This window comes from Solanum lycopersicum, chromosome 3, assembly GCF_036512215.1.
Source record: "Solanum lycopersicum chromosome 3, SLM_r2.1".
NCBI classification, from domain to species: Eukaryota; Viridiplantae; Streptophyta; class Magnoliopsida; order Solanales; family Solanaceae; genus Solanum; species Solanum lycopersicum.
The window spans coordinates 12098793-12111983 of record NC_090802.1 but is presented as its reverse complement, the minus strand read 5'-3'; the positions used below and the strand labels follow the sequence as shown (position 1 = coordinate 12111983).

The 13191-nt window shown below is 36.9% G+C and overlaps 1 protein-coding gene across 1 annotated transcript; it reads left to right on the top strand.

Annotated features, from left to right (window-relative positions):
• Positions 1-10693: 10693 nt before the first annotated feature.
• On the top strand, positions 10694-11260 carry LOC138347405 (uncharacterized). Its single transcript, XM_069295703.1, has one exon. The coding sequence runs from the start codon at positions 10694-10696 to the stop codon at positions 11258-11260; it is 567 nt and encodes a 188-aa protein (XP_069151804.1).
• Positions 11261-13191: the final 1931 nt, after the last annotated feature.

Here is a 13191-nt window from a genome sequence, read left to right as displayed (position 1 = left end):
ATATTTACATATTGAAACTTGGTTAATTGGAGTGTTACATGTTGCTGTTAGTATAGTTTCGTCGTTTATGTATTCAAGCTTAGTTAAATGCTATCTCCTTGTTGATGCGGTATGTTATCATTTGCTTATATTGGTTCAAATTCAAAGTCTTTGATTATTTTGTTCATCTCTCTCTTATCCTGTCGAGTCTTGCTCATAATAAGCTGTTAAGTTTATCTTTGCAGTTTCTTATCTCAATTAGCATGCTTTCTTGTATTTTTTTTAAAAAATATAAATAATATACATTCAATTTCCTAGAAGGTCTTGAATTTATCTTATCTTGAATTTAGCTTGACTTCATTGTTCTTTGTGATTATTTTGGGGGCTTTCTTACTCCCTTCCCTCGAGTTAGGTTGTCGAAAGATTACTAGTTAATTAGTGTATTTCGATTTATTGTTTCCTTTTAGATTGGGTATTCTTGTGCAATAATTCTATCCTTCATATATTTGGTCCCGTCTCGTTTGTTTTTTATTTATTTATTATTATCTTTTTCACTATTTTCAGATGTACTAGCAGTGGTTTCGCTGCTCTAATATTAGCTTAATCGGGTTATTCATGTGATGTTATATAATCTGAATGTTTTAGCTAATTTCCTCAATCTAGTGTGACATCGTGTCTTTCTCTTGCTCGTAAAGTGTAGATATGCAGGGGGTTTGCCTTTTGCTTTTTTAGTCAATGTTACTTTCCCTCCACCCCCCTCTTTAAATCTCTTATACTTTAAGGTAATATTTACATATTGAAACTTGGTTAATTGGAGTGTTACATGTTGCTGTTAGTATAGTTTCGTCGTTTATGTATTCAAGCTTAGTTAAATGCTATCTCCTTGTTGATGCGGTATGTTATCATTTGCTTATATTGGTTCAAATTCAAAGTCTTTGATTATTTTGTTCATATCTCTCTTATCCTGTCGAGTCTTGCTCATAATAAGCCGTTAAGTTTATCTTTGCTGTTTCTTATCTCAATTAGCATGCTTTCTTGTATTTTTTTAAAAAAAATATAAATAATATACATTCAATTTCCTAAAAGGTCTTGAATTTAGCTTATGTTGTTACAGTTAGAAGCCATTGTTTAATATCAAATGTGCATTAGTCTAAGCTACATGTTTTTTTTGTTTCATATTGTTTTCCTACTATTTACTATAGATCACTTTCCCAGTTCAATTAAATTAAAAGACGATAAGTTAATATTATGGATTCAGATTGCCATTTTATTTTTTGAGATTGTCGTAATGCCTAAAATAATTTGGATTTTTTGAAGCTTTGTCACCAATAGTTATGTTTTAAAATCATCCCTGCCCTTCTAAGTTGTATCAATTGAGCCTTATTTTTCACTGTAAGATTATATATCAAATGATGTTAACTTTATTGTATGTTCGTTCCTTCACTATCTCATGTGTTTTAATAATTAATCCTTAAGTCACTAAATTAAATCATAATCTATGCGCTAGTGTATTACATTGCTTTGGTAGGTTCATACCTATATTATTTGGACACTAATGTTTTCTTATTCTTTCGTTGCATGTGAAACCGTTTGAGTCCAATTGAACTCCTATCATCTTTCTTTGCATTTAGAGAGAGCCATAAAGTCTCAAATTCCATTTATCGAATCGACTAGATATGAAAATCGATGTACAGGTCTCAAAGTGGAAAAATCCAAAGTGGAAGAGTTCAAGAAGTTGGGCCAAGAGGCCCACTTTATTTGTTTATCTTTTTTTAAAAATTTATTTTTATTGTATTTGGTTGGTTTAGGCCTAAGTTATTGTCATCATTGTATTATTATTTTTCTAGAATTTAGGACAAGTACAAAATTGAATGGGCTTAAGGCCCAAAAACAAATGGGTCCAAATACCGGTCCAGGCGAACAGAAGCCGGATTTGGATCCGACTCTATCCTCTCTTTTCTCTCTCTCTCTCTCTCTCTCTCTCTCTCTCTCTCTCTCTCTCTCTCTTATTTTGATGTTTATTTATCTATTATCAATTATCGTTAGTTTTAGGGTTAAAAATTCAAAATCCCGCAAGACGCCACTTTGTTTTAATGACTTAATCAAATCAAGTAAATAACTTAAACTAAATTTTACAAATTAAAATTCAATTAGATAGTAAAATTCATACATCAGTTCCAAACAACTCTAAATAATTCTTCTCTCAAAATTTTAGTTAGACATTTTAGCCAAACAAATTAGTTATTGGATAATCGTGAGTTAGTGAGTATTTTTTAGGTTCCGTAAAAACCTTCCTAAAATATAAATAAGAATCTCGAACCCTCTTTTTAGGTTTTCATAAAATTCCCTATTTAATCTATTTAAAACTAAATGTTGTTGATTTTTCTTACAAATTAAGTGGTGACTCTAAATCAACTCTCTAAGAAATAATATATTTTCCTTTCTGACTAAAACAGAATGGCAACTATGATGGGGATTTGAAGGATTCTAACCTTAAAATTAAACTTATTTTGCTATTTGTAAATAACTACTTACTTGCTTTCATTATTGTGTTCTTAAATTATTGCTTTTTCGAATGCGCTATGCCTAACCTTGGCACAAAAGGGCCCCTGTAGGTTTAGGATACGATATATGTGTTTTTTAACTGTTAATTTGATATGTTGCTTCGAATGAGGGCATCACAACCCATTTCTTTCCAAAAATTTCCAAATAAATAATACACAAGTCACTACTACAAAGTTTGCCAAATTTTCTTACTCTTTAGTTTCGCAACCAAATGCAGATCTTATTAACTGAAGAAGACGTACCGTTGTTTGAACAAAGGATCCAAGAGACTATGGTAAAGAGATTCGAGGTAGAGGTCGTTGTTTCAGCGTTTAAGGCCTCAAGCACTCCACTAGAGGAGGAGCTGGCAATCAAGATATTGAGACATGCTTTTTTAGGAAGAGATGGTTGACATACGGAGGCTGCATGGAAAGTACCCTCCCCTATATAACACAATCTTTGCCCTTGAAAACATCAAGTACAAGTTAATTGAAGAAGATTCTGAAAAGGGGGATGCCCATAAACTTCCTTTAAAAGGACGTTTGGCAGAAGGGGACAAGAAAGTCACTCTTGAAGTATATCTTCAAGAACGTCAAATTAGTATAGAAGTCATTCGTGAGCCCTAATCTATGAGCAGTTTAAGACTAAGGGTATTATGGAACCTAGTAAAAGAATCACCTCCCAAGTGAGATCAGAGGACATTCGCAAAAACTGTGTGTATCATCCCTACCAAAAGGGACACACGATGGAGGAGTGTGTGGAATTTAAGACTGCATCCCGCTACATGCTCGACACCGACTTAGAACCAAATAGGTGGGTGACAACATCATCAATATGTGTGATGAACCGATGTTCGACATACCGATCACTGAAAAGACAAAGTTCTACCGTTGCTCTTTCACGCCATTAAAAAACAATGCTTGAAGTCTACTTACAATTCATTCGAAAAGGAGTCCTTGCCCATATCCATAAGAATGTGAAAGTGTTATGTTCCTTTGGAAATTAAGTTCGAAAGCTGATCCTATCACTAGAATACTAATCATAGCATTGAAAAAGGCCTTGCATTACGCCACGGTTTGGAATCCTTCATCAACATAGGAAAGATTCTAGTTGAGTTTGTTCCCTGTGGCTGATGTGACGTTAGGAGAAGAATGGTTTAAATGGAGTCACCTTTATCTTTTAAATCTTTCTATTTGTTTTTCAGTTCCCCTGTAATCATCTACAATGAATGAAAACAAGTATTTCTTCGTATTAGAACTACGTAGGGCCTGAATTCTCTTTGTGAGATACGTAGGAAGCCTTTCAAGGTCCGAATCCTATCTCTCAAAGTTTCGTTCTCCCCCCATCCTACAAGGAAATATGAGAATCAATTTACCTTTTACTCATGGGTTAACGTATACTTAAACAAAGTAACTTTTGTGTGTTTATCTGTTCTCTATGTGATATCATGCATTATGTGTCTGAACTCAAACTAACAAATTTGCCTTTGAGTTATTTTCCTTCCACAGGTACTTAAAACTAGTCTGTGTCGATAAAATGGCTTATCATCCTTACATCACAAGATCTAAGTCCAAGTAGATTCCTTTCTTGGTCAAATTTCAGATAGAGGAAAAGCAACAATGGGGGATAATAATGAAGAAATCAGCTTGACCGACGTTGTGGTGTCTCAACCTACCATCAGATCAAAATTAACTGATTACGCAATTTATGCAGCAAATTGCTAAAATAAGGGTCGAAATGCAAAGGAGACAGGATCTACCTCAGCCGGGTTCAACTATCAACGCTTCGACAGATGGAAGGCCTCCGCTGTGATTTCCCTCTTCAAACATGGAACATGCTCGAAACACACCATCTACTCCTTCTCAAAATCCCTCAGTCTTCGATTTAAACGTTGAAAATCCTTAGTATGCCTCAGCCTCCTACAAGACTCCACCACCGCCTCAAAATAATAATCATCAAATACCACCTCTTCCATAGAATGCCAATCACCAAACCCCTCCCCAAAACCAAAGCACATTCAATCTTCAAAAATACCTCCATCAACAAAATAAACACACTAACCCCCAAACATACCCTCAAAACTACAAAACCACTTAAAATACCCCAAGCCCTTCTGCCGGTCCACCCCTACCCAGAAAAAACAACTTTCCAAATTCTCGTTCCCAATGAGCAAGATGTGAATGGTTCTAAGCTCGACCATTATGAAGAGAAATAAAGAGAGTGGAGGTTGAAAGAAGAGGCCACAGAGGTAGACATAAAAGAGGAGATTCTAAGAGGAATGAAGGAGCAACAATGCCTTCCTGAGGTCACCGAGTTGAACTATGAGGACCTATGCATTCATTTGAATTTAGTCCTCCTAGAAGGGTTCAAAGTGCCGAAATTCGATGTCTTTGAAAGAATAGGGAATCACTTAGGGCATCTAAGGGACTACTACGACCAGCTTGTGGGAGTTGAGAGATATAAAGTTGTATTGATGTATATCTTTAGCTGAAGTCTGAGCAGAGAGGCTTTGAAATGATTCACATCCCACGAAACAAGACAATGACCTAGATGGAATGCCCTGGATAAGGACTTCACTAAATGATTTGGTTACAACATGGAGATTGTCTCTGATCCTTATTCATTAGCGAAGATGAAGTAGAAATGCAATGAAAGCTACAGAGAGTTCTCTTACAAATGGTGAAAGAATTATTTGTGCGGGTTCAGGAACCCGACTATTACGAAAAATTTATGTTTCTCATGGGAGCAAAGTTTACCAAGATAGTCAAGGTAGGTGAGACTATCGAGGATGTATCAAGAACTGAGAAAATTGCCCATGTTGCTGCCTCGCCCAGATCCTCGGTTAGCTGAAAAAGAGTAGAGAGGACGTGTCTGTTGTCTCTTATGAAGGGAAGAAGACATCGAAAAGATCATCATCACACCAAGGTCGTTCTCAACCTTCACAGAGTTTCTATTAGGCTTATTATACACAAGATGGTTATAAAAATCCCCCTCCCCCCAATCATCAAAATGCTCCTCCCACGTACCAAAATGCTCCCCTCACAGTTATCAAACTCCACCTCCCATATACCTAAATTCCTCTCCAATTTACCAAACTCCATCTAATCATTACAAAAGTGTCGGTCCCAATTGCGCCAACTTGCAGTCAAATTACCGAGCGCCTCCCTAGTATAATCAAGACCAAGATCCAGTTTACCAAAATACCTCCCCAAACTACCAAGCTCCATTGTAAAATTACCAAACAAATCCCCATCCCGGATATCAGGTTCCCCGTCTTAATGACAATATTATCGTCAGATGACTCCTCCTCAAGGTAAATTCAATCTTCCTCGTCCTAGATTTGAGAAAAAGCCCGCTAGAATTTTTAATGTGCTTCCCAAAAGCCAAAAAAAGTTGTACGGGCGATTAACTGCGGCAAGTTATATCCATCCATTTGGACCCAAGCCAGTGGACACTAGTTCCCGATTTTATAGACCCGATCAAAAGTGTGCATATCACTTCAATAGCATTGGACATGATAGTGAGGATTGTATTAGCCTCAAGCACAAAATCCAGGATCTAATCGATTAGAAGGTGGTCTCCCTCCAGGCAACCACACCTAATGCCAACGGTAATCCTTTTCCAAATCATGGGGGCGTCAACATCAATAAGACAGAGTTGGATGACGATTGGGGCATGACAAAGATGATAACTCTGATTATTCATGATGAGTTTGAAAAGTTCTTGGATTCTTTATGCATAAAAAGGAGGAGTTCATGATTATGACACCCGCAAAGGCTGTTGCCTTGTTGCTAATAGAAACTCCCGCTATGCCAAGGTTTGTGTTTGAAACTGCTTCAGCTCAAGGTATGACCATGTCTAGCAGATGTTATAGTCCGTAAGAGTTGTCTCATGAGGGACAAAAGAAGGACCAAGGAAAGAGGCCGATAAGCGAAGGCGAAGGTGAAAAATTCTGGAGAAAGATGCAGATGAAGGACTATTTACTTTTAAGCATTTGTAGAAAAACTGGGCTTAAATTTCTTTGTGGGCCTTGTTGATGAGTTTGCAGCTATATAGGCGATCTTTGAGTGAAGGGTTTGCATGATGCATACGTGTCCGTGGGCACGAATAATGATAATGTTGTGGCTATGCAACCAAGTTATCCGAGGACATCATATCTGCTTCTATGATAAAAGTTTACCTTCGAAGGGAGGATGCACAACAAAGCTTCACATATCACTGTCATTTGTCGAGAAAGGGTTATAAACCGTGTGTTGGTATATGATGTATCTGGTCTCAATATTTATTTGTCAAATCTGAGGCAGTTAAGGTTTGATTTGGGGAAGCTTGAACAAAACCAAGTCAACGTGAGAGTTTCCAATGGTTTGCAAAAAGACACACTGGAGGTGGTAAAGTTGGTCATTCATATGGGTCGTGCAGAAATCAATGCAAAGTTTCACGTCCTGGACATGGACACTAGCTACAACCTTCTTCTAGAAAGGTCGTTCATCCATATGGCTGGGGTAGTACCTTCTACCCTTCACTTGTTGATGAAACTTTTCTGGAAGAAGCAAGAATTGGTTATTCAAGGTGAAGGAAGGTACTTTGGTGGGCATTCGCCAATCATAGATGATGTCTCTCGAGGATCTGATTTCTACACGGTAGAGCTGGTTAATGCCAATGGTGATGAATTGCCTCCGTACCCTCCTATGCCCTCTGTGTACAAGACAATTGCTACTGTGATGTTCTAGAATTGATTTGAGCTAGGTTTTCGATTGGGAAGAAATTTCCAAGAAATCGTCGAGCCTATTCAAGTTCCTGTCAAAGGAGCAAAGGTATGGTTTGGGGTACGTCCTCACAGATGATGAGGTGAAGATAAAGAAGAATAATGATCAAGCATTGGCTAGGAAAATCCCTCATTTGTACCAGTCATTTCCAATTTGAGAGTATGTTGATCGTGATGGCCTTGGGGAAGGAATTTGGGCATTTTTTAAAAGATTGATGTTGTCATAGAAAATGAGGTCAAGTTAGCTGGTATCCACGATGCTGAGCCTAGAGAGTAGCTGTAGACCTAGACCTCCGTGCCAATCTTGATTCCCTAAATATCTTGGTAGAAGGACATTGTTTATGCCTGTTTTGAAAGTTGGTGGTAGTCTTAAAAAGGCCTGAGACCCACAATTTTGTAGTTCCTTTAATTACTTGAGTTTTGAAATTCCCCGTAATGTTTAAAAAGGCAACATGGACCTTTGCCATGGCCAAAGTTTGTATTGTTTTCCAATTTGAATGAAAGCCTCTCTTATTGAAAACTTGTTTATGTCTTATGTGTTTATTTACTTTCTTAATTTTAATTGTTTATAATTTCAGTAATTTTAATTTAAAACCTACCAATGTCATGTCATGTCACGAGCTAAATAAACAAAATGAGGCAAGTGATGACGAAGGTGATGAGTATGAAGAAGAAAATGAGATACCAAAATATGTTTCTGAGAAATTTCGGTATTTTGAGAATCAATATAAGCCAAATTTGGAAGAAACTGAGACTGTGCATCTTCGAAACGAAGAGTGCGTCAAAGAGGTCAAAATAAGTGTTCATTTGAATGAATCTAAAAAAAGCGAGCTGATTTATTTGCTTACTGAATATATTGATGTATTTATCCGGGTTTACAGCCACATGCTAGGGCTGATTACAAAAGTGGTGTCCCACAAATTGTTGATTATTTCGGGATTCAGTCCACTAAAAGAGCAGGCTCAAAAGTTCATGCATGATTTAAGTTTAAAATTAAAGAAGAGATCACGAAACAGATCGAGTCTCGATTGGTGGAAGTGACGCAGTATCCTACTTGGTTGGCCAACATTATTTCGGTCGCCAAAAAAGATGAAAAAATCAAAATTCATGTTGATTGTAAATATTTTAACAAAGCGAGCCCAAAAGACAATTTTCCATTGCCGAATATTCACATTCTCATCGATTACTGTGCTAAGCACGAAGTGCAGTCGTTTGTGGATTGTTACACAGGTTATTACCAGATCTTGATGGATGAAGAGGATGCAGAAAAGACAACTTTCATTACACCATGGGGTGTTTTATCATTATAGTTTGATGTCGTTTGGTCTCAAAAATGTTGGTGCTACTCATATGAGGGCTATGACGACCATCTTTCATGATATGATTCACAAATAGATCGAGGTGTATGTTGATGATGTCATAATCAAGTCCCACGATATTTCGGATCACTGGTTCATTTAAGGAAGTTCTTTGATTATACGCGTCCTTACAACTTGAAGTTAAATCCTGCCAAATGTGTTTTGGGTGCCAACCGGTAAGTTGTTGGGATTTATAGTTCATAGAAGTGGCATTGAGATCGACCCTTCTAAGATCAAGGCAATTCAAAAGTTACCTTCTCCAAAGAAAAAGAAGGAAGTGATGAGTTTCTTAGGGAGGTTGAACTACATTAGTTGATTCATAACTCAATAAATTGTGGTGTATGAGCCTATCTTCATGATGTTGAATGTAAGATTGTTTTCAACGCCATCAAGAATTATTTGTCTAATAAAGTAGTGTTAGTTCCTCCGCGAGAAGGGAGCCCATTGTTGCTATATTTTTCTGCCTCAGATAATGCGTTTGGATGCATACTTGTTCAATATGATGAGATAGGGAAGAAAGAATGATCTATTTATTACATAAGTAAGAAGTTTACTCCTTATGAGTCTCCTTATACTCTTTTTGAAAGAATATATTGTGCTTTAACTTGGATTGCCCAGAAATTGATGCATTATTTGTCGTCTTATACTACATATCTCATTTCAAAAATGGACCCGTTAAAGTATATTTTCCAGAAAGCGATGACGATCATAAAATTGGCCAAATGGCACATGCTTTTGAGAGAATTTGATATTGTGTATGTGTCCTAGAAGGCGATAATGGCAAAGGTCTTGGATGATCATATTGCAGAAAATTCTGTCGATGAAGTGTATAAACCGCTCAAGTCTTATTTTCCCGATGAAGGGGTATCGTTTGAGGCGAAGATATTTCTAAGGCATACCTTGGTTGGAGAATATTCTTTAATAGAGTAGGAAATCACCAAGGAAGAGGTATTGGAGCAGTTTTAGTATCAGAATCTTGTCATTATTATCATGTAGAGGCCAAACTCCTATTTAATTGCATGAATAACATGTCCGAATATGAAGCATGCATTCTTGGGCTGAAGATGGACATCGACATGAATGTCCACGAGTTGCTAGTTATTGGAGATTCAGATTTGTTGATTCATCAGGTTCAAGGAGAATGGACCGTAAAAAACCCAAATACCACACTATATGTGCAATATATACAAAATATGTGCAAAAGATTCTGCAAGATTGAGTTCAGATGCTCTTGCTACCATCACTTCAATGTATAAATATCCAGATACTAATCATATTGACCCTCTGGATATAGAGCAGAGAGAACATGAAGTCCATGTTCACATGTCGAGGCGGAACCAAACAGTTTTCCATGATATTTTTATATCAAGAACTATTTGGAGTCCGGAATTTATCCTGAGAATGCGATACTTAACAAGAAAAAGTAGATACACTGTATGACTCTCAAGTTCTTTCTGTGTAGAGAAGTCCTTTATAGGAGGACTCCAGATTTAGATCTTCTCAAATTTATTGATACTGCTGAAGTTGTGAAGCTTATTGAACAAATACATGTTGGAGTCTGCGTTACACATATGAATGGACCCACTCTAGCAAGGAAGATCCTATGAGTTGGTTATTTTTGGATGACTATGTAGCAGGATTGTTGCAAGTTCGTATAGAAATGTCATAAATGTCAAGTGCACAGTGATTTGATTCGTGTACCACCTCACAAACTCAATGTTATGAGTTCACCCTGGCCATTCGTAGCTTGGGGCATTGATGTCATTGGTCCTATAAAACCAGCCGCCTGTAACAGACACAAATTTATTTTTGTTGCCATTGGCTATTTCACCAACTGGGTTAATGCAACTTCATACAAGTCCGTGACCAAAAAAAGTTGTAGTTGATTTTGTTCGAAATAATCTGATATGCAGGTTTGGAGTACTAGAATCCATCAGTACTAATAATGGTGCAATCTCAACAGTCGCTTCATGATATATATATATATATATATATATATGAGAAGTTTAAGATTACTCACCGAAACTCAACCGCTTATCGTCCTCAAATGAATGGAGCTGAAGAGGACGCCAATAAGAACATCAAGAAGATTCGGAGGAAAATAATTGACAATCACCGAGGTTGGCATGAAATGTTGCCATACGCTTTGTTGGGTTATCGAACGACTGTCAGAGCGTCAATTGGAGCTACTCCGTTTCTACTAGTGTATGGAACAAAAGCAGTCAAACCTGTTGAAATTGAGATAGCGTCCTTGAGAATCATACAAGAAGCTGAGTTGAGTAATGCTGGATGGGTCAGCATGCGGATTGATAAATTGACATTGATTGAAGAGAAAAGAATGGTTGTTGTTTGTCATGGCCAACTTTATCGGCAGAGAATGATTCGTGCTTTTCACAAGAGACACAGAGCCAAAAATTTTGAAATCGGTCAGTTGGTCCTTAAGAACATTTTTGCTAATCAGGATGAGCACAAAGGGAAATTTGCACTAAATTGGCAAGGACCTTCAATGGTTCGCAAAGTATTATCTGTAGGTTCTTTGATCTTGTCGGACACAGATGGCAACGCATGGCCGAAACCAATAAACTTAGATGCTATCAAGATATATTACGTATGAAGCTTCAGTTTGTATTTCCTGTCATTTCCTTATAATTCGCTCTATATGCATGCAATTGCTTTCTTTAAAAAATTTATCCCTCTTGTAATGAACTACGTCTGACCTGTTTTCTCAAGAATGAGATATGTAGAAGGCATATATCGGCCTCCGTCATCCCATTTTCCCTTTTAATATTTCTTTGTATTTAACCACGTTGTACCATAATTCTCAAGAATGAGATACGTAGGCGGCCAATGTTTGCCTTGATTGGTTTTCTTTGTAAATTTCTTATTATTGTTTAACCTTTGAGGGCAACTACGTTTGACCTGATCCCCGCCTAAACGACATACATAGGCACGACAAGAGTTTGGTCATATCTCCCGTAAGATTTGTATTTTTTTTATAATAGAAACTGGGAAATAATTTTTGAGAGGGACTTACAAATTCTCAAAAGAAGATTTTTTCTCAACAGAGCAAGACTGAAGTTACCTTGAGATTAGAAACCGGAATAGAATTTTTTAGAGGATTTAGAAAATTCCATGATTTTCTCACCAACAGTTAAAGATAAGACAAGACAGTTAACTGGGAAAGAAATTTGAGAAAAAGTCATGCATCGTGAGAAAATATTCGTGCATTGCTGGGAAAGTCATGCATCGCGAGAAAATAGTCATGCATCGCAAAAATTCAAGCATCACGAGAAAATATTCATACATCGTGGAAAATTCATACACCACAGAAAGAAGTCATGCATTGCAAGAGAAGAAATTCATGCATCGTGGAAAATGTCATATATCGCGAGAAAATATTCATGTATTGCAGAAAGAAGTCAGGTATTGCAAGAGAAGAAATTCATGCATCGCAAAAAATTCATGAATCGGGAGGGTCATGCATTGTAAGAGAATAAATTCATGCATCGTGAAAGAAAGTCATGCATTGCAAGAGAAGGAAGTCATGCATCGCGAAAAAGAAATTGTGCATCGCATGAGAAGGAGATCGTGCATCCTAAGAGAGATATTTATAAATCATAAGAAATCAAGTCAATTGCATCCCTTTATTTGTCAAGAGCAAACACCACAATCAAACTCTTAGGACGCGAGCAGAGGGTTGACTTCCACCACAATCAAACCGCACCCCTATCAGAAGGCATATGGATATTTCTTTCGGTTCCTTGGTTTCAATTTTGCATCCGGAAGCTTTGGTATCTACCGGAAGCAAATTTCCAATTCGAGTGAAGATGCACCAAAAGTTTTAAAAATTATGTTTTTATAAGTTCTTAAATTATGGGTCTGAAGTGCATCACATTCATTAGTAAGAGGTTACAAGACTCTTTTTCATATTCGATTTATTTGTCACTGTTTCGGAATCGAAGGCTATCTAGCATAATAGATTTCCTTTTCAACCAATCAAGTCAAACTACAAGCAGCCTGATTCCTAAGGTGTAAGGATATGTATGCGGGCTCAATGTCGAAAACTCGGCTATATTCCTACGTTTTCTTTTAAAATCTTGTTTCGAGCATTCTGATCCCTTCATAATTCGATATCGGAGTGGTTTTTGAATTTTTTAATAATTATGCGTTAAGTCAAGCGTATTGAAGTACAAATGGCCTGAATTCTCATATAGCCTGAGATATGTAGGAAATCCGTTTCCAGGGTTCGACCATAACTCTTAAAATCCGTACCAAAATCCTTTCCTAAAGATGAATGTATGGTCGGTCAAAATTCGATTGGTCAATTTCATTTTTATCGAATTTCTTGCATCAATCTAAGTAAATTGAGGGACAATTGTTGACACTCAATTGTGATCCTCCCCTATAGGAATTAATTAACGAGCTTTTAAAACCAAACGAGTTGAAATAGTTGACTTTATAAGATTCAAATGTTTTTCAAATCATCTTAAAGTAGCTTTAGTGGATTTCTATACATTTGAAGTGATATATATTTTTTTAAGTTTT

What these genes read in the sequence shown, in the direction of transcription:
- LOC138347405 (XM_069295703.1), top strand. Translation starts at nt 10,694, where the DNA reads ATGAATGGAGCTGAAGAGGACGCCAATAAGAACATCAAGAAGATTCGG.